This window comes from Ovis aries, chromosome 13 (genome assembly GCF_016772045.2).
Source record: "Ovis aries strain OAR_USU_Benz2616 breed Rambouillet chromosome 13, ARS-UI_Ramb_v3.0, whole genome shotgun sequence".
Taxonomy (NCBI): Eukaryota; Metazoa; Chordata; class Mammalia; order Artiodactyla; family Bovidae; genus Ovis; species Ovis aries.
This window is the reverse complement of record NC_056066.1, coordinates 42,353,742-42,379,692: the sequence shown is the minus strand read 5'-3', so window position 1 is coordinate 42,379,692 and position 25,951 is coordinate 42,353,742. Positions and strand designations below refer to the sequence as shown.

Sequence of the window (25,951 nt, the reverse complement as noted above, 5' to 3'; positions counted from 1 at the left end):
TTTTAAGGCTTCCCACAAATGAATACATTTACAGAAAAAAACTGTTAAATCAGACCCTCCCCAGTGATGAACAGTGACTTTGATGTGTCCTGAGTTAAGGGTAACCAGAGCACCTCTCTGAAGGAAGGTTTGGGTCTATGTAGCATGCCTGCATGCCTGGCCAGGTGTGCAAGAATCCAGGCTGCCTGCAGGGGCCTGTGACGCTTCCTGCAGAGGAGAATCTAATGCCAAGATGGCGTGTGGACAGGTTCTGTGTTAGAAATGGTGCTTTAAGGACAGCCAGCCTTCCAGTCAGCCTGTAAAGACCAGTGTTAACTGAATTAGCATGTATGACAGACGGTACTGTCCTGTGTACTCATGGGTGCAGTTTCATGTAGCTTATAAACATGGGTGAGTGTGAGGGGATGTGGGGCAGCCTCAGTGCCCATTCCGTGCTCTGACCCAGCTGGAAGGGGTCTTTACCTCACACGGCTTCCCTTTGCTATGGACGGAGTCACTGCTGCGGGGGCAAGCTACTGGGGCCAAGGAGGGGCCCTTCTGCGAGTCAGAAAATGTCCTCAGCTGCCAGACGCTGCCCTCACAGCATGGGGTCTGCCCCCCCAGCCTCCTGCTCTCTGCTCAGTTGTTCCGAGCCATGGGCAGCCTGCCTGCGGGTGTGTCACCTGCCATTCCCCTCTGCTGCTGCTTCCAGGCACACGGTCCCTGCTGTCTGGTGGAAGAATGCCCAGGGGAAGGACCAGATGTGGTACGAGGATGCCCTGTCTTCCAGCCACCCGATCATCCTGTACCTGCATGGGAACGCGGGCACCAGGTGAGCAGGGGCCCACCACAGGGAGAGCGGGCACACCTGGGCACAGGTGACTCGAGAGCTTGGGGAAAGCCAGGGCTTGTCTGGGCTTTGGGAGAGGTGGTTGTGAACCCTTGTTCCCACAGGCCCAGAGCAAGGCAGGGCTGCATGCCAGATGGGCCGGGCCTGTTTGCTTGGGAACCGCCGGCTAAGTGGAAGTTGGCAGCTGTGTCCAGAAAGCCCTGGTCAGAAGCTCGTGCCTGGGTTGAGAATGGAGGTGGCTGTGTCCGTCTGAGCAACCCAGAGCCTCAGTCAGGGTGTGTCGCTCTTCTTGGGTTAGGGACCCAGGCTCCTCAGCCGACAGGAAGCACGGCCCCTTGGTGGAGGCTTTGAGACCCTCCAAGGCCACGGTGTGCCCGGGAAGTTGCCCCTGCGCATCCAGTATCTGCCATCCTGGGGTGAGGACACTTTCTCACCGGCAGGCGTGCCCTGCTGGAAGGGGAGGCACACTTCCTGGAGGCATACGAAGAGACCCCAGCCAAGCAGTCAGGGACAAGTTTGTCCGGGGGGCCGCCCTGCCATGTGGTCAGGCCAGGTACCTTCTGCCCTAAGCCGGCAGTGCCAGCACATCCCACTGGGCCATCAAGGAAGCATGTCCCCGTGTAGTCATCCTTACCCACAGTCATCCTGGGAGCTTTTCAAGGGCAGGTTCAGTGGACATCTTTCAGACTTGCAGGTTTGGATCCCATTGTTTAAAGAGGGCTCCTTCTAGCCCTCACAGTGGCCTTATTGAGAGGAATCTGCATGAGAGTTGGCGGGCTCCATGGGGCCGGGCTGGGGCCTGTCCGTTCACAGGCAGAGCTGGCAAAGGGACAGAGCAGGCTACAGGGGGGGTCTGGGCAGACGGGCTGCACAGAGGGTCAGCAGGATGCTTGGGACGTGGCCCCCAGGATGCCCTGAGCCCGGAGAGCAGAGTGCTGAGCTGCTGACTCGGCACACACGTGGCAGCCTGCTTCCCCGTTGCCCGGGACAAGCTGCGGCGGGTTTCTCTTCCACTTTACCAAGAGCAAATGACCACAGACAGCTCCTGTAGCCTCTTTCTATAAATGAGGGAATGGGCATTCTTTGTGAGCAGTGCCAGTCACGTGGTAAAGAAGACAAAGTCTGTCTGTAGATGCAGGATGGAAGGCATCTTGTGACTCTGAAGGTTTGCTGCCCCCTGCCCCCATGTCCCCAAGGACAGCACAGCGTGCAGTTCTTGGTGGCCACCCGTCCAGGCAGGACGGCAGCAGCCGTGTCTCCCTGAGGCCTGGACCCCAAGGATGCCCTGAGAGCCTGTTATCCTCCGAATCCCTCTTCCTGCTCAGGGGAGGGTACTGGAGGTCTTAAAAAAGAACCATGACAAAGTCTTGCAAAGATAACTGAAAACATTTTGCATTATTTCTCTCCAGTCTTGAAACTCAGCCCTTTGATGTTTGTTTCCGGGTTATTTTGGCTTTCTTCCTCCATCTTTTTCTCGCCTCCCCTAAGGACACTTTCTCTCTCGACACACACACCCAAAATGGCCCAAACACTCGTTATGAGGAAGGGAGAGAGCGGAGAAGTCTGTTGAGGGAGAGCCTGCTCACTGATGCGCTTCCCACTCATCAGGGAGCCCTGTCCTCCTCGGGGTGTCTGCAGGGAACAGCCAGACAGCATCTGGGCAGGAAGTGGGAGGCAGAGGCAGACAGGCCTTGCCAGAGAGGGGTGGGCATGAGGCGGCCAGTGAGGGCCTGGGAGGCTCTCTGTGGCTGTTGGATCACGATGGCGTGCCTCTGACCCAGCGTCTGCCCACGGGCACACGTGTGTGGAAGGACAGCACGGTGGGAGGCACAGCAGCAGACTGTCAAGAGCAGGTGGGGAAGAGCCAGATGACCAGGTGGTGGGGGTGTGAACAGCCAAGGAGGAGCACCCTGAGGGTCGGCGGTGGCTCTGCGGGTGAGGAGGTTGAGCAGGAGGTGCCTGTGGCCCATCCCCATGGTGTACGTGCCAGTGAGGACGGGCATCCCTTCTGTTCCCCTGTGGTCCTGGACACTGGGGAGTCGAGAGGCCTTTGTGTTTCCTAGGTTCTGCCACCTAGTCAAACCAGAGGTGAGGTAATAATTAAGAAACATCCCCACAGTGCTCAGATGGTCCCTTGCCTGTCACCACACTGTGGAGGCCAGCTGGGAGCCATGTAGGTGCCCCGAGGAGGAGGTGACCTGTCCATCACCCTCCCACGTGGATTTGGGGACCAGGCTCTAAGTGCCTGGATGCTGCAGTGTTCATCCCGAGCCTCCTTCTGAGAAGATGCACTAACAGCTGTTCTTGTTTCCTTTCCCTGATGATCTAGAGGTGGCGACCATCGGGTGGAGCTTTACAAGGTAGGTGAGGTCAGCTCATGGTATCCAATGGCGAGCAGTGCCCATCCTCACTGTGTGGACAGAGAGAGCGTAGCTCGCCTGCTGCCTCTGGCTGTTCTTTCCAGGAGTCATGAACAAAACAGAGTTCCCCCTAATAATCTGAGTTAATCGTTGTCAGTCTTTTTCATCTTGCCTTTTACGGACATCTCCTAATGGAGTGTTTCCCGTTTTGCTGCCTCAGGATAGTTTCCAAGATCAGGATGAATGGACTTTGTGGCTCGTATGCCAGAAATTAACAAACTAACTTAAAGTGATTTGCAATTGTTTGTAAAGTTACTTACTCACGTAGGGAATGACGGTAGAACACTACGGGCCGAGAGCTACACTGTCCTCTGGGCTGTGGCTCGGGAGTTCTGCCAGCACTGGGGTTTCTCGTGTCTACCAGGCACAGGGCACCATTGGCGCAGGTTCCCAGCCAACGTGGTGGGAGCAGGTGTCGGGGTGCAGGGCCCCAGGGGGCGCGCACACCCTCCCCGCCACGTGGCTGTCGTCAGAGGGTGTGTGGGTCTTCGACCTGACTCGTGCTGCGATGCAGCGTCTGCGGCCACCACGCCTGTCGCCCTCCTCTCGGGTGGACCTGTTTGGGAACAGGGCCGGAGGGGCAAGACAGACGTGGGCACTGCTGTCTGTCCAGCACCCCGTGGACGGCTCTGGGCTGTTGGAGGGCTGGTTCCCTGGAGCGACTTGGATCCGGGCGTGCGTGGGGTGGTGACTGAACAGCTGTGGCTCCAGAGGGTGCAGGTCCTGTGGGGGCTGGGGGTCCCCGGGCGAGCTATCTTCTCGGGGACGGGAGCGCACCTCAGGTTGGTGACACTGGTGCCTGTGGCAGGTTCCTTGTGGTTCTGAGCATACGCAGCCAGGGCTTGGGTGGGACCGTGAATAGTGACATCATGCAAGCAGTCACCTAATCCTGAGGGGCTTTTTTCTTTTAAATGAGAAAAATTCAACGGGAGCTTAAATCTGAACAGTGCTGGGTTGCATTAAGGGTCACCAGGTGGGGAGTCCACACTGCAGGGCCCTTCCTCCTGGGTCTCTGGGTGGTCAGAACCCCTGGCAACCCCTGGACAGCCGTCCGCCAGCAAGCCCCTCAGAGGGCAGGGGTGCCGCTCGGGCCGGCCTCCGCCTTCCTGAGTGTCCCCCAGTGGCTGACGTCTGGGCTTGGGAGGTCCTGCCAGGATAGAGCGGTGAGGTGACGGCCTTCACTCAGCTCCCTCGAGCGAGGTCTGGTGGGCTAGTCAGAGCCAAGTTGTTCAGCTTTTGTTTTTCATTTCCAGGTGCTGAGTTCCCTCGGCTACCACGTGGTCACCTTTGACTACAGAGGTGAGGGTTCCTTGCTCACCCCGCCTCTTCGAGGTTGGTGTGGGGTGGCCAGGTGTCACTCTGAAAGGCTGGTGGCTCTGCTGTGACCTGTGGTCCTTGTGAGATTGTCAGCGTGTGGAGGTAGCGGAAGGTCTGGGTTCTTGGCAGTGTGTCCTGCGTGCGTTCTCCCCCAGATGGGAGGCACGGGCGCCTGGAACCCCGGCACACACCCTCTGCCAGCCCCTTTCACGTGTCAGAGGTGCTGTCTCCTCTTCGTGGGACTCAGACTTTCCCCACAGCTGGGCATTGGGTCAGTTTCATGCTCAGCAGAGCTTGTCTTGTTGAAGTTACGGAGACAGGAAAGGGACTCTTCTCGTCCCTCCGTGTTTCTCCTTGCCTCCCGCAGTTTGCTTCGTGAGGAAGATGCTTTGTGTCAGCGGGGAGCAGAGTGGTGGCGATGTGTGCCTCAGACAGTCCTCGCCTGGACAGGACACAGGGCTGAGGCCTCTCGTCCAGCTCACCCTGGCTGGGGGGAGGTGGGGCTTCACACGCACAGAACCAGCAGCTGTTGGCGTCGCCTGGGTGTGCACGTTGGGAGAGTCTCCTCTTGATGCTGCCGTGGCTGCCACAAATGTAATGTCCCAAAACAGCACGGATGGACTGTCTTGAAGCCCTGGTGGTCAAGGTTCCAAGTCTTTAGTCACTGGCATGAGTCAAGGTGTGGACATGATGGAGGCTCCAGGAGAGTCAGGTTCCTGGCCTCTTGCAGCTTCTCCAGGCCATGCTGGTTCCTTGCCTGTGGCCCCTTGAGTCTGCATTACTCTGGCCCTGACTCTGTCCCTTCTGCTCGTAAAGACCCGGGGTTGCCTGGGGCTCATGCTGACCAGGACACTGTCCTGTCTCGGGGTCCCCTGCTTGGCAGCCTCTTTCCTGCTGCACCCTTCACTGCCCTTGCTGTGTGAGGTTCCAGAGGCACGGGTTTCCAGGTGTGGATGTGCACGTCTTTGAGGGCCATTATTCCGCCGGCTTAGGGTGCGGGTTGGTTCTTTTGTGAAAGAGTGTTCCGTTAGGAGGAAGGTGCTGGGTTGAAGAAACTCCGAAAGGAGGCTCATCCTTCCCTCCTGCCCCTGCTGCTGGAACCTCAGGGCAGTGAGGGGGCAGCCCTCTCCCTTATTCACCTTCCTGTGCTTCTAACAGAAATAAGATCCCACCTAACACTTCCTCTTTTCAGTTCCTGTTGAGTCTCTTCCCTTCTAAGCTGTACAGGAGACCAGAGTTCTGCCTGTGGCTCCTCGTCCCCGTCTCTCTCTCCCGTTGCTGCCTCCCCCGTCTCCGTCCCTCTTGTGTTTCTCCCTGTCTCTGGCCCTGCCCCTTTGCTGCCCTGAGCCCTGGCTGCTTCCGCTCGTCTGGGCCTGGGGCGCCCCTGCCTCTAGGCTTTGCTTATGTTGCAGGACTTGCTCTCTATGAGCCTTGTGGTATTTTCAGGTCATTTGATGATGACTCACTGCTGAGCTGCTGGAAATGACAGTCACATTTGACTTTTCCAGAATCTGGAGGGAAGGACCCATGGGAGGTCAGAGTTTAGGTGGCTTTCCTCTGTAATGCAAACAGGATTTGCCAGGAGCCCCTTCCTTTGTGGGTCAGCGTTGCCTTGAGCCTGGAATCTGCCCATCCTGAAGCCTCTTCACAGCTGGGTCACAGCTGGGCCATGGAGCCGGGGCTGGGCCAGACTATCAGTGGCTGAGCCTGGCCAAGCCCCAGGTGCCCGTGCCGGGGGTCTGCGGGTCCAACCACCTGTCTGCTTCTGCTCGTTGAGACTCTGGTGAGGGTGGTGGTTGGGTTCAGAGACTGTGACAGCTGAGGAGATGGGAGAAACGAGCTGGCCTGGCCGAGACTTGAGGCCCCTGATGGCCTGGGCCTTCTGCTGAGACGAGGGTGGAGGGGTGTTTGCCCCTTGCAGTCCTGTGATGTCCTTTTTGATGCTGCTTTCCCAGGTTGGGGTGACTCAGTAGGAACGCCGTCGGAGCGGGGCATGACGTATGATGCACTCCATGTTTTTGACTGGATCAAAGTGCGAAGTGGAGACAACCCCGTGTATATTTGGGGGCATTCTCTCGGCACTGGGTGAGAGTTCCCAGCGTGGCGTTTGCGGGAGCAGGTCTTTACGGGTGACTGTCCAGCCCAGGCTGCCTGAGGGGCCCCCAGTGTCCTGGAGCCTCCATTACTGCCCTGGTGGGGGCTGGGGATGAAGCCCCACAGTGCAGGGCACTTGGGCTCCCCAGGCCTGGCTGTGCTATGCAGCGCATCCAGGAGCACAGGCCTTTTGGCTCACACGTGGTGTCATTACTTAAAAACTCGGGGAGGCAGCAGTTGGGGTTCCCTTGTTCCCATCTGCTGAAAGAGGAAGTGCTCTGATGTTCCGTGTGGCCGGTGTAAAGGCACCCCAGACCTTCAGCACCTCCGTTTTCCTGCTGCCTTTCCTTTGGACATATTGGCTGCAGGCTGGGCAGTGTCTGGGACTGGCCCTCCTGGGTGGGAGTGAGCCTTGGCCAGAGGGGAGCAGGCCTTCCCATGCTGGTATCTGCCTGGACCTGCCCAGCTTGGTCCTGGCAAGGCAGGAGGCCTAGGCCGGGCAGAGTCCAGGTGCTGCCCCCTTCAGGGGCCCCCCCGCCACCGCCCTGGGCCCTGCGGTGCTCTGGGCCCCTCCCATCTGTGTCTGTAGGACCAGCTGTGAGCTAGGGCGTTGCTGTGCAGTCCACAGGGGCCATTCCAGGTGAGGCGCGGCACGTTCCTTGGGGCCGTGGAGATGCCCTCACAGGGTCCCTGTTGGAGGGGCTGGCCGCTGGGTCCTGGCCCACTCCCACTCAAAACCCCACCTGTCACCGAGACAGACCTACCTTCCCCAGGAACAGTCTCGTCTGCAACAGTTTTTGTCACAATCCAACTGAACTTCTCCCTCTTTCCAGAGTGGCCACAAACCTGGTGCGGCGCCTCTGTGAGCGAGGTAGGCGCTTGTGTGGACTCCCACGCAGGAGGGCTCTTCGGGTACCGGCTATGCTCCAGACCCTGCCAGTTTCTTGTGGAGTGGGTGGTGGTGGATGAGCGGGGTGGTGAGATGAGAGCTAGGCATTGAAATGGGGGCCTGGGCAGACCCCCTAGGGCCCAACCCCGTTCCCCAGATTCTCTGGCAACTGGTGGCGCCTTGACAGGGGCTGGGCTCCAAACAGGCAGCCTCAGCAGACATGGTTCTCAGGGTCCTCTTGAGAATACTTCCCTCACGTGACCCCCGGGGAGGACCTAAGGGGCAGGGCCAGCCAGGTGGGCACCTGGGGTCCATGGTCCTGTCGAGGGGGTGGTGGTGTGAGGAGTGTCCCACTGGGGCTTCTTGCTCACCTCCCAGTTCCCTGTTGGTCTTATTTATCTAGAGACTCCTCCAGATGCCCTCATCTTGGAATCTCCATTCACTAATATCCGTGAAGAAGCCAAGAGCCATCCATTCTCAGTGGCAAGTACAGAGCTTATTAAAGACGGACTTATGTATATAATGGAAATAATAGCTATAACATATGAAAATGACTATGAGTAAATATGCATATAAGTAAATTAAAATGTCATAAAAGTTATTTAAGTATTCTAATAAATATAGACGTTGTTGAAAGTTAATTCTCATTTAATTCTGGGCACTGGCGTGAATGCACAGCCACTCAGGATATTTATAGCTTCGTGCCAGGTAGAAGGGTGTGGTCACAGTCAGGTTGTCTGAGGGCGGCTAGACCCACAGGAGGCCTTGCCTCATGGCACAGGTTGCCCACCTGGCATTGCTGCCCCTGGGGCCCAGTGCGGGCTGGGAGTGGAGCTGGTGGGCGCCCCAGGGAATCCTTGATGGGAACCCTGTGCTGTTGGGTCCTCACTGGCTGGCCTCAAGGCCTGAGACCCTCCGTTTACAGGCTGGGCCCAGAGGGGGGCCCTCTGTGTCCTACTGCATCCTCCTCCTCCTCCCACTGCTTCTGTGTGTCCAGGGGTGCCGTGTCGGCCCGCCTGACCTCATGCTGCATGCTACAGACAGAAGAATCCTTTGTTGGGTGTTCTTTGGTATTGCTCTTCTCCCAAATCACATGGTCCTCTGTTTTCTTGGGGGTTGTGGCCTGTTCTGTATGGGAAGCCTGGTCTCTGAGTCTTGGGTGTGGGAGTCCTGTTTGTGGGCAATCCCCCGCAGCCAGTCTGGGGCCTCTTGAAAGGGAGTCTGAGGGTGGTGGGAGGGATAACAGGACCACCGCCCCTCTGTCTACCAGCTCTGGGGCCACCAGTCAGCCTGACTGGAAGCAGGGCTGAGCCTGGCCCTACAGGGGTATGGTTCCGCCCATCCCTTCAGCTCTGGGGCCACCTGATTGGAAGCAGGGGTGACCCCCCCACGGGGGTGTAGTGATTGATTCTCTCCTTGTTGTCTATGTGTTGCCTCCAGATCTATCGATACTTCCCTGGGTTTGACTGGTTCTTCCTTGATCCCATCACAAGCAGTGGAATTCAGTTTGCAAATGATGAAAAGTGAGTACTGTGGGAGAGAATTTAGAAGAACCCCAACAACCCTCAGAATAAGCGTCTTGCGTCATGTTAACCAAGGAGGGTGGGGTTCTGGACATGTAGGGGTCTTTTCTAAGCAACATATCTCTATAAAGGGAACATCAGGTAGAGAAAGGGAAGAAGGAAGGTGGAAAGACTGTAGAGGTAAAGAAATAGGAAAGCAGCGTATCTTTTGGTCCATAGAACTGTTTTGCTTGAAAATTATTTGTCAAAACCAGAACTCTTGAATAGGTGTTAAAGCAGCAAGAGTAACTGTTGTTCAAAAAATGACTTTGCCTTAGCCATTTGATTTGTGTTTGGTTATGGAAAGATGTTCTGAATGTTAATATTAAAAATATTTCTACTAGGTAAACCAGAAGTTACATATTCTATTTAAGGACTCTTTCTTTGAACAACGTTTAAGTTCAATTAACATTATCTTTATGATATCTTTATTTCATGGACTTTATTCTAAAAAAAATTTTTTTATCTGAATATTCAGTTAGCATTTAAAAATCTACAGTTTTAAAAGAAGAATTACCTAAATAAACTGGATTTCCTCTAAAAATGACGACAGTGAGAAAGTCACCCTGTGGCTGCCCCCCAGCTGAGCTAGTGTGAGTGTTGGGGGGCTGGCCATCCCTCACCCCCTGGAAGTCAGGAGCCCCTGCATGGTGGGAAGGTCTGTTCCCAAATACTTGCCAAGGTGCCAGCATGTGAGCTAGGCCTCAAGAGTCGGAGAAGCGAAGGACCAGCTTGGTGGGTGGAAGTTATGAAAAGATGTTGAATGTCAAATTGTGTCCTGCACACCAGCAAGCACTTCACCCTGGGAGTAAAATGTGGTGAGTGGGCAATCTGTGTGCCACTAGCAGCAGTGCAGCCTGCCAGATGGCTGGGCGTACACCCAGGCCTGATCCTGCCAGGTGCCAGGCTTGCCCTGGGGCTGCCCACGTGAAGCCCCAGAGCAGCATGAGATCGCCAGGAGCAGGCGTGTGCTGCGTCCACCAGCTCCCCGTGTGGCCTCAGTGAGGGGCAGCTGAGGAGCGTCCAGGGCCCACTAGTCCTGCAGCCTGTCCTTCTGGACGTGGTCTGCTGAGGCGTTTGGATTCAGTGACCATCTTGAGAATGTTCACTTATTTGAAACGTTCAGGAATTAAATGTCATATACACAAAAGAGAAATTAGGGGGTGGCTCTTTTGCCAGCCAATGTCCGGTAATGTTCATTTGCAGTAAGTTTCCTGGCCCACCTATTACTCAGTTTGTAAATATCATTTTGTAACTTTTTAAGAATAGTGTACTGGCAAAGTTTTTTTGTTTTGTTTTTAAATTTCCAGGAAATATTCAGGGACCCGATTTGGTGAATGAATTGATCTCTAGATTTGATTGACACTTGTCACCTAAGACAGATACTGATGGAAACATCTAGGAAACCAGCTGCTGGCTCTGTATTAAAAGCGCCTGGCAGTTTGAACCCTTCCACACTGCGGTGCAGGGCTCCCTCACTGGCCCCTGCTGCTGGGAGCCTGGGAGCCCGGGAGGCCCAGCCCGTCCTGGCCATCCAGTGCCTCTCTCCCTCCCCCCTCCCGCAGTGTGAAGGGAGCCCGGGAGGCCCAGCCCATCCTGGCCATCCAGCGCCTCTCTCCCGGGAGGCCCTGCCCTCCTGGCCATCCAGCGCCTCTCTCCCTCCCCCTCCTGCAGTGTGCAGGGAGCCCGGGAGGCCCTGCCCTCCTGGCCATCCAGCGCCTCTCTCCCTGCCCCTCCAGCAGTGTGCCTGTCTCCCTCCCCCTCCCGCAGTGTGAAGGAAGCCCACGAGGCCCCGCCCTTCTGGCCATCCAGCGCCTCTCTCCCTCCCCTCTCCCTCAGTGTGAAGGGAGCCCGGGAGGCCCAGTCCTCCTGGCCATCCAGCGCCTCTCTCCTGGGAGGCCCTGCCCTCCTGGCCATCCAGCGCCTCTCTCCCTCCCCCTCCTGCAGTGTGCAGGGAGCCCGGGAGGCCCTGCCCTCCTGGCCATCCAGCGCCTCTCTCCTGGGAGGCCCCGCCCTCCTGGCCATGCAGCCTCTCTCCCTTCCCCTCCCGCAGTGTGAAGCACATCTCTTGCTCCCTGCTCATCCTGCACTCCGAGGACGACCCGGTCGTGCCCTTCCAGCTTGGCAGAAAGGTGGGTGTCGGGCAGACTCGTGTCCAGGCAGGTGTGGAAGCGGGTCCCGCTGCTGGCCGGGCCCCTCGTGAGGGAGAAGGCAGGGGAGGTTGGCGGTTCACAGCTCCCACGTGTTCTCTTGCCTCTGGGATGGGGCTGACGCCTGAGGACGTCCTCTCACTGTGAGGCCTCTGCGCCTGCTTTTGCTGCATCTACCTTTGCTGCCAGGCAGCAGGATTAGTAGGTGGGAGTAGGGTGGGAGGGAGCACCCTCTGACTGTGGCGGTGGTGAGGGGTAGGGGCAGGCTAAAGGGCAGGGGGCCCAGGCCGCCGCCAAACAGGTCTGGGCCTAGGACCTGGCCATCCTGGGCTGCAAGGAGGGGCTGAGGTGCCACAGACCCCGAGCCAGCTTGCAGATGGGCCTTGACCTAGGCGTACGGCCCACTCAGCCCTGGGGCAGAGCCGACAGGCTGCCCTGGGCACTCAGGCCACCGTGGCATCCCGGGGCAGGTGGCCTGAGGGTGCTGAGGGCCCCTGAGGAAGGCTGGTCTTGAGATGGGGTGAGGACAGAGAGGGTCTCGAGGGGTGGCCTGAGGGTCCTGTGGCTGAGGCAGGTCACCCCAGGCCCCGGGCGCCAACCCTTCTCTCCCGCCCCCAGCTCTACAACATCGCCGCACCGTCACGCAGCTTCCGGGACTTCAAAGTTCAGTTCATCCCCTTCCACTCGGACCTCGGCTACAGGCACAAGTACATCTACAAGAGCCCCGAGCTCCCGCGGATCCTGAGGTGAGGCACTACCCTCACCCGCCATGCAGGATGGCATGCGGGAGCTGGGCGAGCCCCTGCGGCTGCAGCTGGGACAGCCGTGCCGGGCTGGTTGGGGGGCCCGGCGTCAGCACGAGGCCTGCTGGGCTGCAGTCCCTGTGTGTGCTCGAGCAGTGAGGATGCCGCGGCTGCTGTGCTCAGGCCCCCCTGGCCCCTCCCACAGGACCGTCAGGCCACTGCCCCTGCACGGGGTGTGTGTGGTAGGGGTGATGCAGGTCTGGGCCAGCTCCCCCAAAGCTTGTTGGTCCCCAGCTGCCTCAGGGAGGGAGGCTGTGCCCCTGGCTGCACTGCGCTGGCCAGACTCCTGGGCCGGCAGCCCAGCCACCTGTCCCAAGCCTGGGAACGAGGGTGCCTGGGTGGCAGAGGGAAGGGTTTGGATGGACCAGACACTCCCTGCCTCCCACTCGGGGATGCAGGCTGCCCCCACGTTCCGACTGCGGGGCCTCTGCTGAGACCGGGCTGCTGGAATCAGCCCTCGGAGAAATGTGTGCTGGGGAACTCCAGTTGGTATGTCAGGCCCTCGAAGTCCCAGGGGCAGAGCTCTGCGTTTCTGACATTTCTTGGTGCATGGAATGTGTGTTGCTGAGGGGGGATGGTAGACTGGGACCGTGGTTTTCCCTATAAAAGGCACATGTCACAGAGCCCTCCAGCACCTGGGCGCAGTGGCCTGCCTTCACTCCGCATCGGGACTTGGCGCTGCCCTTGGCGCCCTGCCCGTTTGCCTTGCAGGGTGTTCAAGGCAGAGTATGGTCCTTGAGGCTCCTTTGCGGCCTCCCGGGTGGGCTGCAGGAGGACCCTGGAGGCGGGGCCTCCGATCTGGCCCAGAGGGGTTTGGCTGACAGGTGTCCTCCTCTGCTCCAGGGAGTTCCTGGGGAAGTCGGAACCGGGACGCCAGCACTGAGTTGCTTGCCACCTGAGAGCATGAAGGCCTCTGCCCTCGTCCCCCTTTCCTCCTGCCAGCCTGGGCCCCCGGAGATGCGCCTGGAGAGGGAACACAGATGCCAGGGGAGGTCCTGGCAGATCTGAGGCACCGCCCTGGTTGGTGGGGAGCAGGAGGTCTCTGTGGACCATGTGGAGGCGGCATGTGGCCCTCTCCACCTCATGCTGCCCCTCAGCCCGAGGGCTTGTTGGGAAGACAGTGACAGAACTTTCTGGCCATCGGCTAGTCGATCCCATACCTCCTGAGCCAGGCACGGGGAGCCTGGGACAGGAGGTGAGGGGTCTTGGGACCATGCTGAGCTTTCTGGCACCACCCTTGAGCACGTGGGCGAACGTGGATTCTTTCTGTTCCCCCCAGATGGACGCTCATGGCTCCACCAGCCCCTCCTGCCCTGCCCGCCCTGCTTGCTTCCCTCCGTGTCCCTGCCTCCCTGGGCTGCCCCGCTGCTCCCTGCCGGGGAGGGGCCGGCGATCTGCCTTCCTCTGATGTCCACCCACTTGTCTGCCTAACCAGACCTTAGACTGAGCATTTATTTAAGAATAAAATCGTGGTGGTGGTCTGTCTGTTTTCTCAGTGCTGCCTCCAGTGGTGTCCAGGCTGTGCCCACAGCCCCAGGCCACTCTCAGAACCCGGCTGTATATGAGGAGGGGGTGGCTCTGTAAGGCTAAGGATCGCAGGCTTTCTTCCCGCTCCTGCAGACACCGAGGTCCCGCGGGGAGGGGTGTTGTGTCGGAGGAGGCGTGTTCACAGGGAGCTTGTCTTCTCTGGTGGGGCAGATGGCATTTTCCTAAAACCAGGTCTTTGTGGGTGAGCCTTTCAACCTTACGGTTAACAAGCTCATTGAATGTTGCTGTGTCGATGGATGGGCGGTGGGGTTTCACTCAGAGACCCGGGACGAGCCCCCGGCCACTCATGGAAGGACTCAGGCTGCTGGAGTCCAGGGACTCCCATTCTGCCCTGGGAGTGTCAGCTCGTTCACTCACTGGTCGTGGCATTTGGCCAAGCCTGCCTCCCACGCACAATGCCAGTGCCCGCTCACCGCCCCGCTCTCACCCCCCGAGAGAGATGGTGTGTGGCTTTCTAAGGGGGCTGCACGCCGTACAGTACAGGGCTGGTCGCGGGCGGAGGACTTTGGTTCACCCAGCTCTCTGCTTGGGCTTCCCTGGTAGCTCAGCTGGTAAAGAATCTGCCTGCAATGCAAGAGACCTTGGTTCAATTCCTGGGTTGGGAAGGGATAGGCTACCCACTCCAGTATTCTTGGGTTTCCTTTGTGGCTTAGTTGGTAGAGAATCCGCCTGCAATGCGGGAGACCTGGGTTCGATCCTGGTTGGGAGGATCCCCTGGAGAAGGGAAAGGCTACCCACTCCAGTATTCTAGCCTGGAGAATTCCATGGACTGTATAGTCCATGGGGTTGCAAAGAGTCGGACACGACTAAGTTTCACCTTCTCCTAAAGGCAGGCCTTCCTCCCCTAGATCCTTAGGCTCTGGCACTTTGGAGTCAGTACAGAAGTTCCCCGGGGTGGGGAGGAGCTTATTTGCCTTCTCTTCCCCACTGCTCTTGGCCTGTGAGCAGCTGTGAACTGGCTGGAGGCCCAGAAACAGGTGATTACACCCACTTCGAAACACCTTAGAGCTGCCCATGGCAATTCTCAGCCACCTGGGCCTCAGCTTCACGTCCCCTTGGCTTTCTGGGACGCCCATCCTGACCTGATAACTGCCTTCATATAACTAAAGCAAAAAGCCAGTGTGGCCAGGGTGGCCCCCTGGGGCTTCTCGGGCTTTGTCACAGGCTCCTGGCAGCCCCACAGCCCAGAGCCACGCCCCCTGCTCGTCCTGACCGGCGAGGCCGTCTGAGACCATCTACACTTCGCTCACTCTGCCTGGGCTCAAGTCTTCCTGTTTTCCCTTATATTTTGTCTGTGTGCGTTGCCTCAGATTTTACGGTGGGCGGTGGGTGGGGAGGATAAAGTAGGATACAAAGTGAAAATACAAGCTGCTAGTGTTTTTACAGGTGTCTGACAGCCTGAAGATAAAGCCTAACAAGGTTGCTGAGCAGGTAGCTCCCGCCCTTGACACCTTTCAGGTAATTAGGCCTACATGTCTCTGTTTGGGGGTGTCTCCGCTTATTACCTCAGTCCAAGCTCAGCTTAAACTGTGGAGTAGGACTGACCTTTTGTTGAGTCACAAAGTCAGTCTGTGGTCAGGAACGGCTCGAGATGCTCACTGTTGATCTGTGGTCACAGCCTACGGAAGCGGGTGTCCTGGGAGTTGCCCCTCCACCAACACTTGGGTTCTCTGGGTAACACTGAGCCCTGAGTTCACACCTTGCTGGGTTTTTTATTTAACTTGCAGCCATACAGTTTGGGGAGGGGAATGATTTGGTCCCCAGGAGTTCTACCTCGCAGGACCAGGAGTGGGTGGCAAAAGACAGGTGCAAAGAACAGAGCAATTCGCACGCGACCGCCAACACCCAGCTGACGCTCTCCCAGTGCTGGGTTTGATGACTCAGGCTCACGGGGCTCTGAGTCCCACGGCAGCTGGGTGAGAGAACGTCCTGTCCCCAGTCCCTGAGTGGTGGGCCACAGTGTATCCCGGCCGGGACACACAGCGTCCTGGGTGCAGAGACACAGAGGCCAGAGCATCTGGGCACAAGCAGGTTTAATCGCTTTCACACACGAGGCAGTGACAGCGAAGGGCACAGTGACGGTCACGCTTGGCCTAAAGGGCGGGCAGCAATGGGTGCTGGGGGCGTGAGCACAGACCCCCCAGCTCTGGTGGGGCGAGAGCAGAGCCCCGAGCCACCCAGGTCCCGCATGTGAGGGCGCAGAGCCTCTGGAAGCTTCTGCCCCCAGCTCCCACCTGCTCCCTGGCTTCGTCCTTCCCACTGCTCAGCTGCCATCCCTGGTGCCAGCCTGCCGTCTGGGTAGAATGGAGGGTGGGCTCCCCTCTGGGCCCACTAGTCCTTTTCCAGACCAGGTTTTTCTGCTGCCTCCTGCCTGACAGGCACAGGGAGGGTGCAGGCCTGGGAGAGGGCTGGGCATTCAGCCTCACCCAGCTAGGCGGGGACGCAAGTGAAAACACCCCACCATTGCCTCCCCCAGCATAAACTTCAGAAGTGCTATTTTCCGTTGCTAAAACAAGTAAAGACCTCAGCTAGTTTCATTTCCTTGTGAAAAATCTTCGAAAAAGCAAAATCAAACCAATTCTGCACCAGCCAGCCTGTCCTAACCGAAGCCCCTGGTGCTGGACACAGGCATCCTCCCCAGTGTCACCCTCGGTTCCCTGGGGGCCTTCTATCTGCTCAATCTGGAAACCCCGGGGCGGGTGCCCACATGGCAGTTATGAGGACACGGCCCGGCACACTGGACCCTTCCAGCATGGCCAGGAGGCAGAGCTGGGCTGGGAGAGACTGGATGGCCAGCCTGTGCGCTGCAGAAACACACACTTGCCCAAGCTTTGTCACGGCTACCTGATTGGACCCCAGAATGCAGAGGGTCAAAACTGAATACGAGCTCACACAGGTTTGAACAAGGCCGTGGGGAAGCTGAGTGGGCATCCTGGGGGGTGGGGGGGTCGGGGGGGGCCGAGCCTGTCAGTGCTTGGGACCTGCTCTCCGGCAGGCGATGAGGGGGCATCTCCACACCCCAGCCCCTCAAAGCCACCACCACGATTCCCCCAGCCTTCCTGGAAGTGGCACTGAAAGAAGCAGGGCGCTAGGAAAATGCTTGGAAACAACGGGCAGAGTCAGCATGGGGATGAAAGCTGGTCCCGAGGCCAGGGCCTAGTCCCTGGGGAGGCTGGGCGGTGGGGTCTGCAGGGCAGGGGGCTCCGCGCCCCAGATGTCGCGGGCGTACTCCGTGATGGTCCGGTCACTGGAGAACTTGCCCGAACAGGCGATGTTCCTGATGACCTTCTTGGTCCATTCCTTGGGGTTCTGCAGAGGGAGGCGGGCACTTAGTGACCTCGGTCTGTTCCCAGATGCGCTCAGCCCTGGGCAGCCTGATGGAAGGCAGGCCCTCAAAGCTCAGAGCTCACTGGGAAGGGGGCCCGCCCACCGGGAAGCGTCCAGGTGAGCAGACAGGGTCTGGAGCCCGAGGGGTCCCGCCAGGGCAGAGTGCACACAATGCACACACCCCGCCAGGAGGGGATGCACCCCAGACAGCATCCAGTGCCAGGAGGGCACTCATGGAAGGGAAGCCCGGGGTCACCTGGCCTCCCAGGCCCCCTCCTGTCCTGTCTTAGGAGGAAACTTTGGGAGCTATTTCCTGAGTTGAGGGGGATGGTTAGACACAAGCCCCTTGGCCGTGTCCAAAAACCTGCTTTAACAGATCTGGGCAGTGACTACACAGCCACTCCCCCATTACCAGTGTCCCCTCCTACGGCCATCCCTGGCCAGCTGCATGGGCTACGACACCCCATCACCTCCCTGAGCTCAGGACCTGAGTCTTCCTGGGAGGGCCCCCTGGCTGTGTCCACTTCCTGCAGGTCACACAGAGGCAGGACCTGGGGCCAGGAGTGGAGAGCCAGCTCCAGCATGCCCTCTGTAGAGCTTCAGATCCTCACTCTGCTCGCTGGCGACATGTCCACTGCCCGAGAAACCTCCCTTTAAGCACAAACGTCTTCGCTGCTCACAAGCCCCATCTCCTGCCTTGGGCCTCATGCCCTGCATCACCCCTGCCCTCCTCACTGCACGCAGGCAATCAGACCGTGGGCCGGCGTGTGGCAGCACCTCTGGGAGGGAAGTCCTGCCCTGTCCACTGGCTCTGTGGCAGCGCCCAGGCTGCAGGGGCACGTGTGCTGGTGTGGACAGCAGCCTGGCCCCAAGGGTCCTAGGCGGTAGCCCAAGCAGACGCCCAGCTGAGGCAGTCCCTGAGCAAGAGAGGAAGAAGCCCGACCTGCTCTGGGCCACTATGTCAGCTACAAGCTCCCGGGAGTGGCCCGAGACAGCAGGACATGGTCCCACCCTGCAACTTCCCTGCCAGGGCCCAAGAACCTTACCCTGTACAGCTGGTCCACCTGGGCCTGGCACGCCACGTATGCTTCATAATCCGCAAACACCTTGAACCTGAAATGGGAGACAGGATGCTGGGCTGGGCGGGTGGCGAAGGAGAGGTCAGGAAAAGGGCCCCCAGGTTTGGCTGGCTGCATCCTCGTGCTCCACATGACAGGGGTGGCCACAGTGGCTGTGCTCTGAGCAACACTGCTGTCCTGCAGACACTACTCTAGAAAAACCTTATTACAGCCCCATGCTGTTGAAAGAGACTGTGCCCGTGGATTAGAAGAACACAGACTAAGGTCCCCCTCCACCTCCAGGGAGGCCCAGGGGACACAGGCTCCACCACCTGTTCTCAGTCTCACGAGTTGACAACTGGTGGTGCAGGATTTATGACACATAAACATGTTTTGTTTACAACTGAACTGGGATCACAATTCATAGAACCCCGTACAGTCCCTCCTGGATCCCAGAATCAGCAGGGCTGAGCGCCCAGCCCCAGACATGCATGGAGTTACAATACTGGGGCTGACAGAAGCCAGCAGACAATATTCATTGGAATACGACAGACTGACCCACAGGAACTGAAAGTGGAATGAATAAAGGTTGATTCTCGGCCTTCCCCAGACCCGCCTTTTACCAGGGTGGAGTAGAGGCCTATGGTCAAGGCAGATGGCACTGTTGACCTGTGACAAGTGAGCAAGGCTGTGCCCAGAGAACTGTCACCCCATGTCAGTGGCCTTGTCATAAACACCAACCACGTGGAGACTTGTAACCTCACAAGTTCATTCTACCTGAACCACTCCTGGACTCCCAGGAGTGGTTAACACCCAGGCTCCCTGTACCCCAGGCACGTCACCTCCATCCACCCACAGAGGTGACATCACCTTGTCATGCAATCACATCACCAGGCTCTGAGGCTTGCCAAGCACGGTCAGAGGTCCCACAAGCCCGAGTGCCTGGATGTGACTGACCGTCTGGCCGTGGGCTGAGGTGGGGGTGAGCCTCACCAAAGCCCAGGCTTTGCCCCAAATGATGTGTGGTCTTGGGCACCCTGTCTGACCCAGTGGTGGGGAGGGACGAGGGTCCTATCCCACCTGTCATGGTTCAGCAGCATGTTGACGACGTCCTTAAAGCAGTCGGGCTCCCTGGGGGAGAAGAAGCCGCTGTTGATCTGGTCCACGGCCTGCTGCAGCTCGGGCAGGCGGTTGTAGTACTCATGGGCATTGTACCTGCAGGAGAGGGTGGACTCGTGAGCAGGTGCGGCTGGGGCCAGCCAGGCTGGGCTGGCTGCCAAGGGCACATCACCCCCATCTCCTCCTGGTACAGACACATGGTGGCTGAGACGGTCCTCCAGGAGGGGCTGCTCAAAGGTTCCCGCAGAGCCCCCACCCCTAGTCTGTGCCAAGACCTTGCAGGAAAAAATAACATGTGAAGTCAGACTTGAGAGCCATCAGGGAATCCGGGGAGAGGGAGGCGTGCAACAGACACGGGGCAGAGCCAAAAGGGGGCAGTGCTCACAGGCTGATAAGGTTCCCACCATATGGGTTCATCCCCTGGTGCCTGAGGCCTCCCTGGGTCCCCTGAGGGATTTCAGGCAACTAGGCCAAGCCGGGACCCCCTCAAGGTATCCATGGGTGTGGGGACACTTAAAGGAGAGAGAGGCCTCGAGAGGGACCCACCCTTTCCGGTCCAGGGCCTCCACATCCTCCACCCGCAGGCCAAAGATGAAGAGGTTCTCAGCCCCGGCCTCCTCTGCCATCTCCACGTTGGCCCCGTCCATGGTGCCGATGGTGAGGGCCCCGTTGAGCATGAACTTCATGTTGCCCGTGCCCGAGGCCTCGGTGCCCGCGGTGGAGATCTGCTGTGACAGGTCGGCGGCGGGGATGACTGCGGGGAGCGGGGCACAGGCAAGACCCCGTCAGTCAGGAGGCACAAGAGCAACAGGAACGGCAAGGGGACACCATGCGCTGCCCCCCACCGCACACAGCCCCCCTTCCCGACCAAGGGCAGCCCGAGGCAGCGGGTCCACGTGGAGATGCCAAGAAGCCCTGCAGTGGCAGAGGACCTCTGTTCTAGAACCTGCAAACCAGGACCGTACCAAAACCAGGTGGGGTATTCTTTCCCTTGTATCCTGACATCACTGCTGTCTTAGTCCATCAGCCCGTAGGCTCCTTAAACAACTTCGAAAGGGATCGACTCTCAGAAGCAGAGGACCGGGGACGGTCTTCCCGTGGCCTCATGCCCAGGAGCCGCTCTGTACAGACTGGGCGTGGCAGCTGAGTCACAACCCCCCAGCAGCCGGGTGTTCCTGTGAGTGTCTCGCCACGGCAGCAGGAGGGCGGCTTCCATCCTGCCTGCCTCGGCGTGCCTGCTCCCGCATCCTCAGCCGGTCCTCAGGGCTGATGGATGCTGCTTCCCCAACCCAGCCAGTGGGCACTCGGGGTCAGCCAAGTCCAGAGTCCGGCCCCGTCTTCACGGTCAGGCTCAGGTGCTGGGATGGAGACACAGGCACCCCTGGCCCCTCGGGCAGAGCGACATGAGCAGACGGGATGGTGGACACATGACCACAGCAAGTCCAAGAGCTGGGGAGCATGGGGTCTGTCCCTGAGGTCAGTTCTAGGAAGCGCAAGAGCTAGCCTGGTAGTTCCAGGCGGCAAAGGGCCTGAGACGTGTGAGAAGCTCAGTGAAGCACGAACCACAGCCCAACCCCAGAGCCACAGATGGTACAGGGCAGTGGCGGGATCACAGGGATGGTGCTGATGACCTGGCCACACTGGACAGGGAGGGAGTATGAGAGCCTGCCCTCCACTGGATGCCTGGAGGGCAGCGTACAGTCCCCTGGACCAGAGCGGCTGCGACTTGGGCCACGATTCCAGGCTCAGGTGTCCTAGCACCTCCTGCCAGAAGCGGCTGCCTTAGAAAGGCCAGTCCAGTTCAGGAGAGCCTTGCTCTGAGGCACATGTGGCCACAGGCCCTTCTCTGGGTGGCAACACATACCCAGGACTCCCACAGTGGAGGGGCTCCAGCTAGATGCCCCCAGAGCAGATGCAGGCCAGAGTGAACAGGTGGGGACAACCAGAAGTGTCCTTGGGGCAGGGGGAGAGCGAGGGCATGGGCCACCAAGAGTGAGCCCAGGGGCAGGAAGGCCAAGCTGAGGGGCAGAGGCGCGAGGAGGGGAGGGCAGAAAGTACAGAGACCAGGGCCTTGGCTACCAGACCGGGGCCCCTCTGGCTGGGGAATGTGGTGTCAGGGCCATTAATCTGCCTGGACGCAAGACAGGCCCTGACCAGCAAGGGCTGCCCGTGGCATCAGGCAGGGCAAGCTCACCTTTCTCGGCCAAGGACACCCGGTAGTTTTCCAGGAAGATCACTTTGAGCCTGTCACCCACAATCGGGTCATGGTTGACGATGTCGCCAATGGACGTGACCAGCTTGATGATCTTCTTAGCCATGTGGTAGCCGGGCGCTGCCTGCAAGGGGAAAGGGGCACGCAGCACACACCCTGGGTTCGGGCCCCGGTCTGGACGCGCCCAGCTGAGCGGCTCGGCTGCTGGGAGGGGGCCCCATGGGGGCTGAGGTCACAGCATCCTTGCGTGTCTTTCATCCCGACAGACGGGCCCACAGGGTGCAGCACTCCAGCCGCTCCCTTGGTGCCGACTAAGCGCCTCTCGTGACAGCCCCTTACCCAACACGCACAGATCTGTCAGCCTCAAACTTCGGTTCCTGATTCTAGTTTGTTTTTCAGAAATGGAGAGAGGGAACGAGGACCCCTGAGAACTGACTACCAACCTCCAGGAAACACAGGGAACCCACCAAGGTTCTGGGAGATACCAGAGGGACATGGTCTGGGGGAGACACACAACCTGATTTCTGTAAAAATCTGCAGGGGAAAAAAGGCGGAATGTGGATGAAAACCTAGGGATGAGACATAGCTGCCCGGCGCCATGTGAGAACCTCACTGGGCCCTGAGTCAAACAAACTCAAGATGTCTAATAAGACAGCCAGGCATGTGGCCCTGGCTGGATATTTAATGACGTGGAAGAATTCTTGTCAAGTATTGTAGATGTGATGGTGGCGTTGTGTGGTTTTGCAGGAAAATGTCACTGGGAAGACAACTGATGAAGTTCTTAGGGGTGAAATCTACTTTGAGAAGGTTCAGCAGGAGTCAGGCAATAGGGTTGTGGATGCTCTACGAGTCTTTTTTCCTCTAGGTTTTCATTTCTAAAACACATTTTAAAACTTTCTGACAGTCCCCATCTCTGAGAGATGCATATGGAAATACTGACAAATGAAACAGATGCTGTCCAGAATCTGTTTCAGGAACAGCAAGAGTCGGGGGTGGAGGGGCGGCTGAGACAGAACACGGCGGGTGTGAGCTGCTGTCTGAGCTGGGGGAGCCCACAGGGTGCCTCCACCTGTGGAGCTGCTGAAGTCGGAGGAGAGAACAAACCCGGGCCCACTTGCAGCCCCCATGAAGCAGCCGTGCCCAGGCTCCTGGGAGAAGTGGCCTAGAGTCCAGAGACCTGTGGTGGGACCCACCGATGCCCCCTGGCAACACCCTGGGACTCCACGATCACGTGTCCTAAAGCACGTGCCACGGTAAATAAAACACGTGAGGCCAGGCTGAGAGCAGGCCCACATCTCGCTGATGAAGCAGCCAGTGACCGGTGTCCACTCAGCACAAAAGTGCAGGGGACATGTGGAACGCTGGCAGTCACACTGAGGAATGGTGCTTCCCCACTGGAGGCTGGCCCTGGGGACCCCACCGCCCTGGGCAGGCAGGGGCCCCGTCCAGCTCCCTTCCTGTGGCCGAGCTGATGAGACACCTGAACGTACTGGCCCAGAGGCACAGCTGGGGCTGGAACCTCTGGGCTTTGTGTGCAGATCGGCGCCCAGCCACCCGCAGCATCCATCCCAGATACAGGGACACTGCAGAAAAGCATGGTGGTTTGTATGTTCCCGCCCAATGCCAAGCAAGAGCAAAGAGGCGTCACCTCACCTTGCCCCCGATCATGACAGTCCTGGGCACAAAGGCCTGGGTGGGGTCCTTCTTTATTCCTGCAAAACAAACAGAAGTCAGCCAAGTGAGGCAACTAGAGCCAGACATGCCTGAGCCTTGCACTTGCCGCAGTAACCAGCGTCCTCAGAGACCAGCCCGATGCAAGCGCTGCACTGCAGGAGCTTCCGTTTACAGAACTCTGCACTGCGTTCGGGTTGGTGCCAAAGGCTAACCAGAAGCAGATTCTTCCAGAAGGTTCAGTGGAAAAGCTGTGCCTTTGTGTCCAGAACAGCCCAAGACAGGAGCTCCTTTGGGTCTGGTGACCAGGACTGAAGGCCCTTGCGTGTGTGATGGGCACTTGAAAATGGGTTGACCTTGGGACGGTGGTGATTAACCGTCAGCCTGTGTGGGGTGTCAGTGAGACCCTGAGCCCCCTCCCTGGTGGGACAGAGGGTGAGAAGCCCCCCAGAGCTTTCCTGCACAGGAGCAGACAGCTCACCTCCAGCCCCCGCAGAATGAGGTGTCCTTGCCAGGCCACTGGGTTTTCAGATTTCACTGGGGTGGTGGTGTCATCTACAGAGGAGCGGGGCTGCCCTAAACAGTATTCACCAGGGTCGGGAAGTGGCCAGGAGATTTACAGGAACTGCTAAGGGGCGTGGCTGATCTTTAACATCTGACCTCAGGTTCCTGTAGTCCCTGAGTTTTGAACCTTCCTGCTTCCAGATAGTGGACAAAGTGACCTGGAGAACAAGGTGGGGGGTGGGGGGGAAGCCCCAAATCCACAAGCTACGTTGTAAAGAAGAAAAATATGCAAACTCCAGATCAATGAGCAAGTCCTGCTGGGTCACAAGATGGGTGGGAGATGGGGCTGTGAGCGCAGGGCCTCAGGAATCTCGGCCTCCTGCAGAGGGAGGGGAGGAGGCAGGCAAAGAGCCCCTGAGGGCTGGGCGGGTGGACTATGTCAGCCTCTTTCCCACAGGGAAACCTCGGACAAGGGCCTGGACAACCTGGTGGGCAGAGGCCCACAGGCCATGATGCCTCCTGAGCCAGCCTGGAACTGGAGCCACAGTGGGGGGACATGGCCACAGAGAGGGGACACGGCCCCAGAGAGGGACATGGAGAAGGGACACGGCCCTGGAGAGGGGCATGGCCACGGAGAGGGGACACAGCCCCGGAGCGGGGACACAACCCGGGAGAGGGACACGGAAAGGGGACACGGCCCCGGAGGGGGACACGGCCACGGAGAGGGGACATGGCCTCGGAGAGGGGCATGACCACGGAGAGGGGACACAGCCCCGGAGAGGGGACACAGCCCCAGAGAGGGGACATGGCTCCGGAGAGGGACATGGCCACAGAGAGGGGACATGGCTCCGGAGAGGGACATGGCCACAGAGAGGGGACACAGCCCCGGAGAGGGAGAGGGACACGGAGGGGGACATGGCCACGGAGGGGGACACAGCCTCAGAGGGGCGTCTGGAGCTGGGAGGCCGGCAGTGCCCTGGGCTCACGAGGTTCTGGCCAGGATCTTGATGCAGCTCCTCCAACCCCAACACACAGCTTTGCCACAGATGAGGGAAGTGTAAGCCACCCCCTGTAAGTGTCCAGCCTGTGAGGATGGTCAACGCAAATGGGAGACCATGGCCCAAAACGCAGCACCAAGGTGGGGGAAAACACAGGCCACAAGGCAGAACAGCCCCATGAGGTGCAACCCAATCACAGAAAGCACGGGGAGGAGAAACAGGCAGAGAAAAGCAGACATAGCACGGAGACAGGACCAGCAGACAGCACAGGGCGGGCACAGGGAGAGCGAGCCCGCCACGGGCAGAACGACAGTGGGAGAAAACCCCAACCTCACGCCACACCACACCGGAGCCCGGCGAGGAGAAAGCCGGATCCGGGCCTCCACGCATTTCAAGGCACACCTTAGACGGGAGAGAAGACACCAGCCAACACGCTCAGAGGGCCTCGAGTATGGAGAGAACTGACCGGACGGCCAGTGGCCGACAGCTGAGCCGGACGAGCGCCAGCCGAGAGCTGCCCCCCAAGGACCACCCTCCTGACCGCGCTGCCTGAGGAGAGAGCGAGGCCGAGGACGTCGCCTCAGCCCAGCCACCCTTCCTGGGAAAGGCCACCGACGCCGCGGACACGGAAGACCCCGGGTCGCAGGAACCAAGCAGGGGGGCGACTGGATGGCCCTCACAGCAGACGGGGACCCAAGTCAGGGCACGACGAGGGGGGCTGCTCGTGGGGAGACCACACGCACACCCCCGTGCACACACACACACCGGTGGATGAGTGGGTGGGGGCCGCACGCCTTGCCAGCCCTGTCGGAACGCTGCCAAGGCCACGAGCAGAGGTGGTTCCGGGGGGCAGTAGGCGGCTCTGGCCACCAGAGGGGGCGGGGAGGGAGGGCAGGCCACCGGGAGACCCGGCCCACTGCTCAGGAGCAGGGGACTCGGGGGCACCGCTGGGGCGACGACAAAGGAAATGCAGGAAGCCACAACTGTGAAAGCAAACCACGGCACAAGACGGGGCCTCCGGGAACTGCCGCCTCTGGCCCAGGAGACGCCCGGCCACACGCATGGGAGGGCGCTCCCCTGAGCCTTCTCTGAGCTTTGGGTCAGAGCTGCTCAATGGAAACCGGCATCTGAACTGTCTCATGAGTGACCGGGTGGGGCCCTGGGGACCAAGTCTCCCTTGTGGGAACTGGGGAGCTGACATTCTCCAGAAGAGCTTTATTTGTGGTTCCTCTGTTTTCAAAGTTAGGATTCACTTTGCTATTTTACTATTAATATTACTATGGTATTACTGCTGCTGCTATGTTACTATTACTATGTTACAAAATTTAAAAACCATACGGATTTCCTTGAGGCTTTATTACCTCGTTTATAGAACTAGAAAATGTTCATAGCCACTTTGTGGTTAAGGGGCTCTTTGATTCGCATTTGCTTCAAAATTAAATGCCACTTA

General features: G+C 58.9%; 2 protein-coding genes across 15 annotated transcripts in view; one reads left to right on the top strand and one right to left on the bottom strand.

Moving 5' to 3' along the window:
* The window catches only part of ABHD12 (abhydrolase domain containing 12, lysophospholipase), a 64,671-nt gene extending 51,126 nt beyond the window's left edge, over window positions 1-13,545 (top strand). For 12 of the 13 annotated variants that reach the window (XM_060397553.1, XM_060397552.1, XM_060397547.1 and 9 more), the window contains 10 exons: window positions 692-811; window positions 3,159-3,189; window positions 4,503-4,548; window positions 6,522-6,651; window positions 7,494-7,531; window positions 7,953-8,032; window positions 8,990-9,072; window positions 11,165-11,243; window positions 11,880-12,007; window positions 12,908-13,545. In XM_060397553.1, coding sequence (XP_060253536.1) covers window positions 692-811; window positions 3,159-3,189; window positions 4,503-4,548; window positions 6,522-6,651; window positions 7,494-7,531; window positions 7,953-8,032; window positions 8,990-9,072; window positions 11,165-11,243; window positions 11,880-12,007; window positions 12,908-12,947 — 775 coding nt within the window. In that variant the 3' untranslated portion in view covers window positions 12,948-13,545. The other variant, XM_042229652.2, reaches the window with a different exon arrangement.
* A 2,083-nt stretch (window positions 13,546-15,628) lies between these two features.
* PYGB (glycogen phosphorylase B) overlaps window positions 15,629-25,951 on the bottom strand; it is a 34,336-nt gene continuing 24,013 nt past the window's right edge. For both annotated transcript variants that reach the window (XM_042229608.1, NM_001024863.1), the window contains 6 exon segments: window positions 22,982-23,040; window positions 21,311-21,452; window positions 19,663-19,870; window positions 19,078-19,212; window positions 17,986-18,052; window positions 15,629-16,921 (listed from right to left, as the gene is read on the bottom strand). In XM_042229608.1, the coding sequence (XP_042085542.1) occupies window positions 16,769-16,921; window positions 17,986-18,052; window positions 19,078-19,212; window positions 19,663-19,870; window positions 21,311-21,452; window positions 22,982-23,040 (764 nt within the window). In that variant the 3' untranslated portion in view covers window positions 15,629-16,768.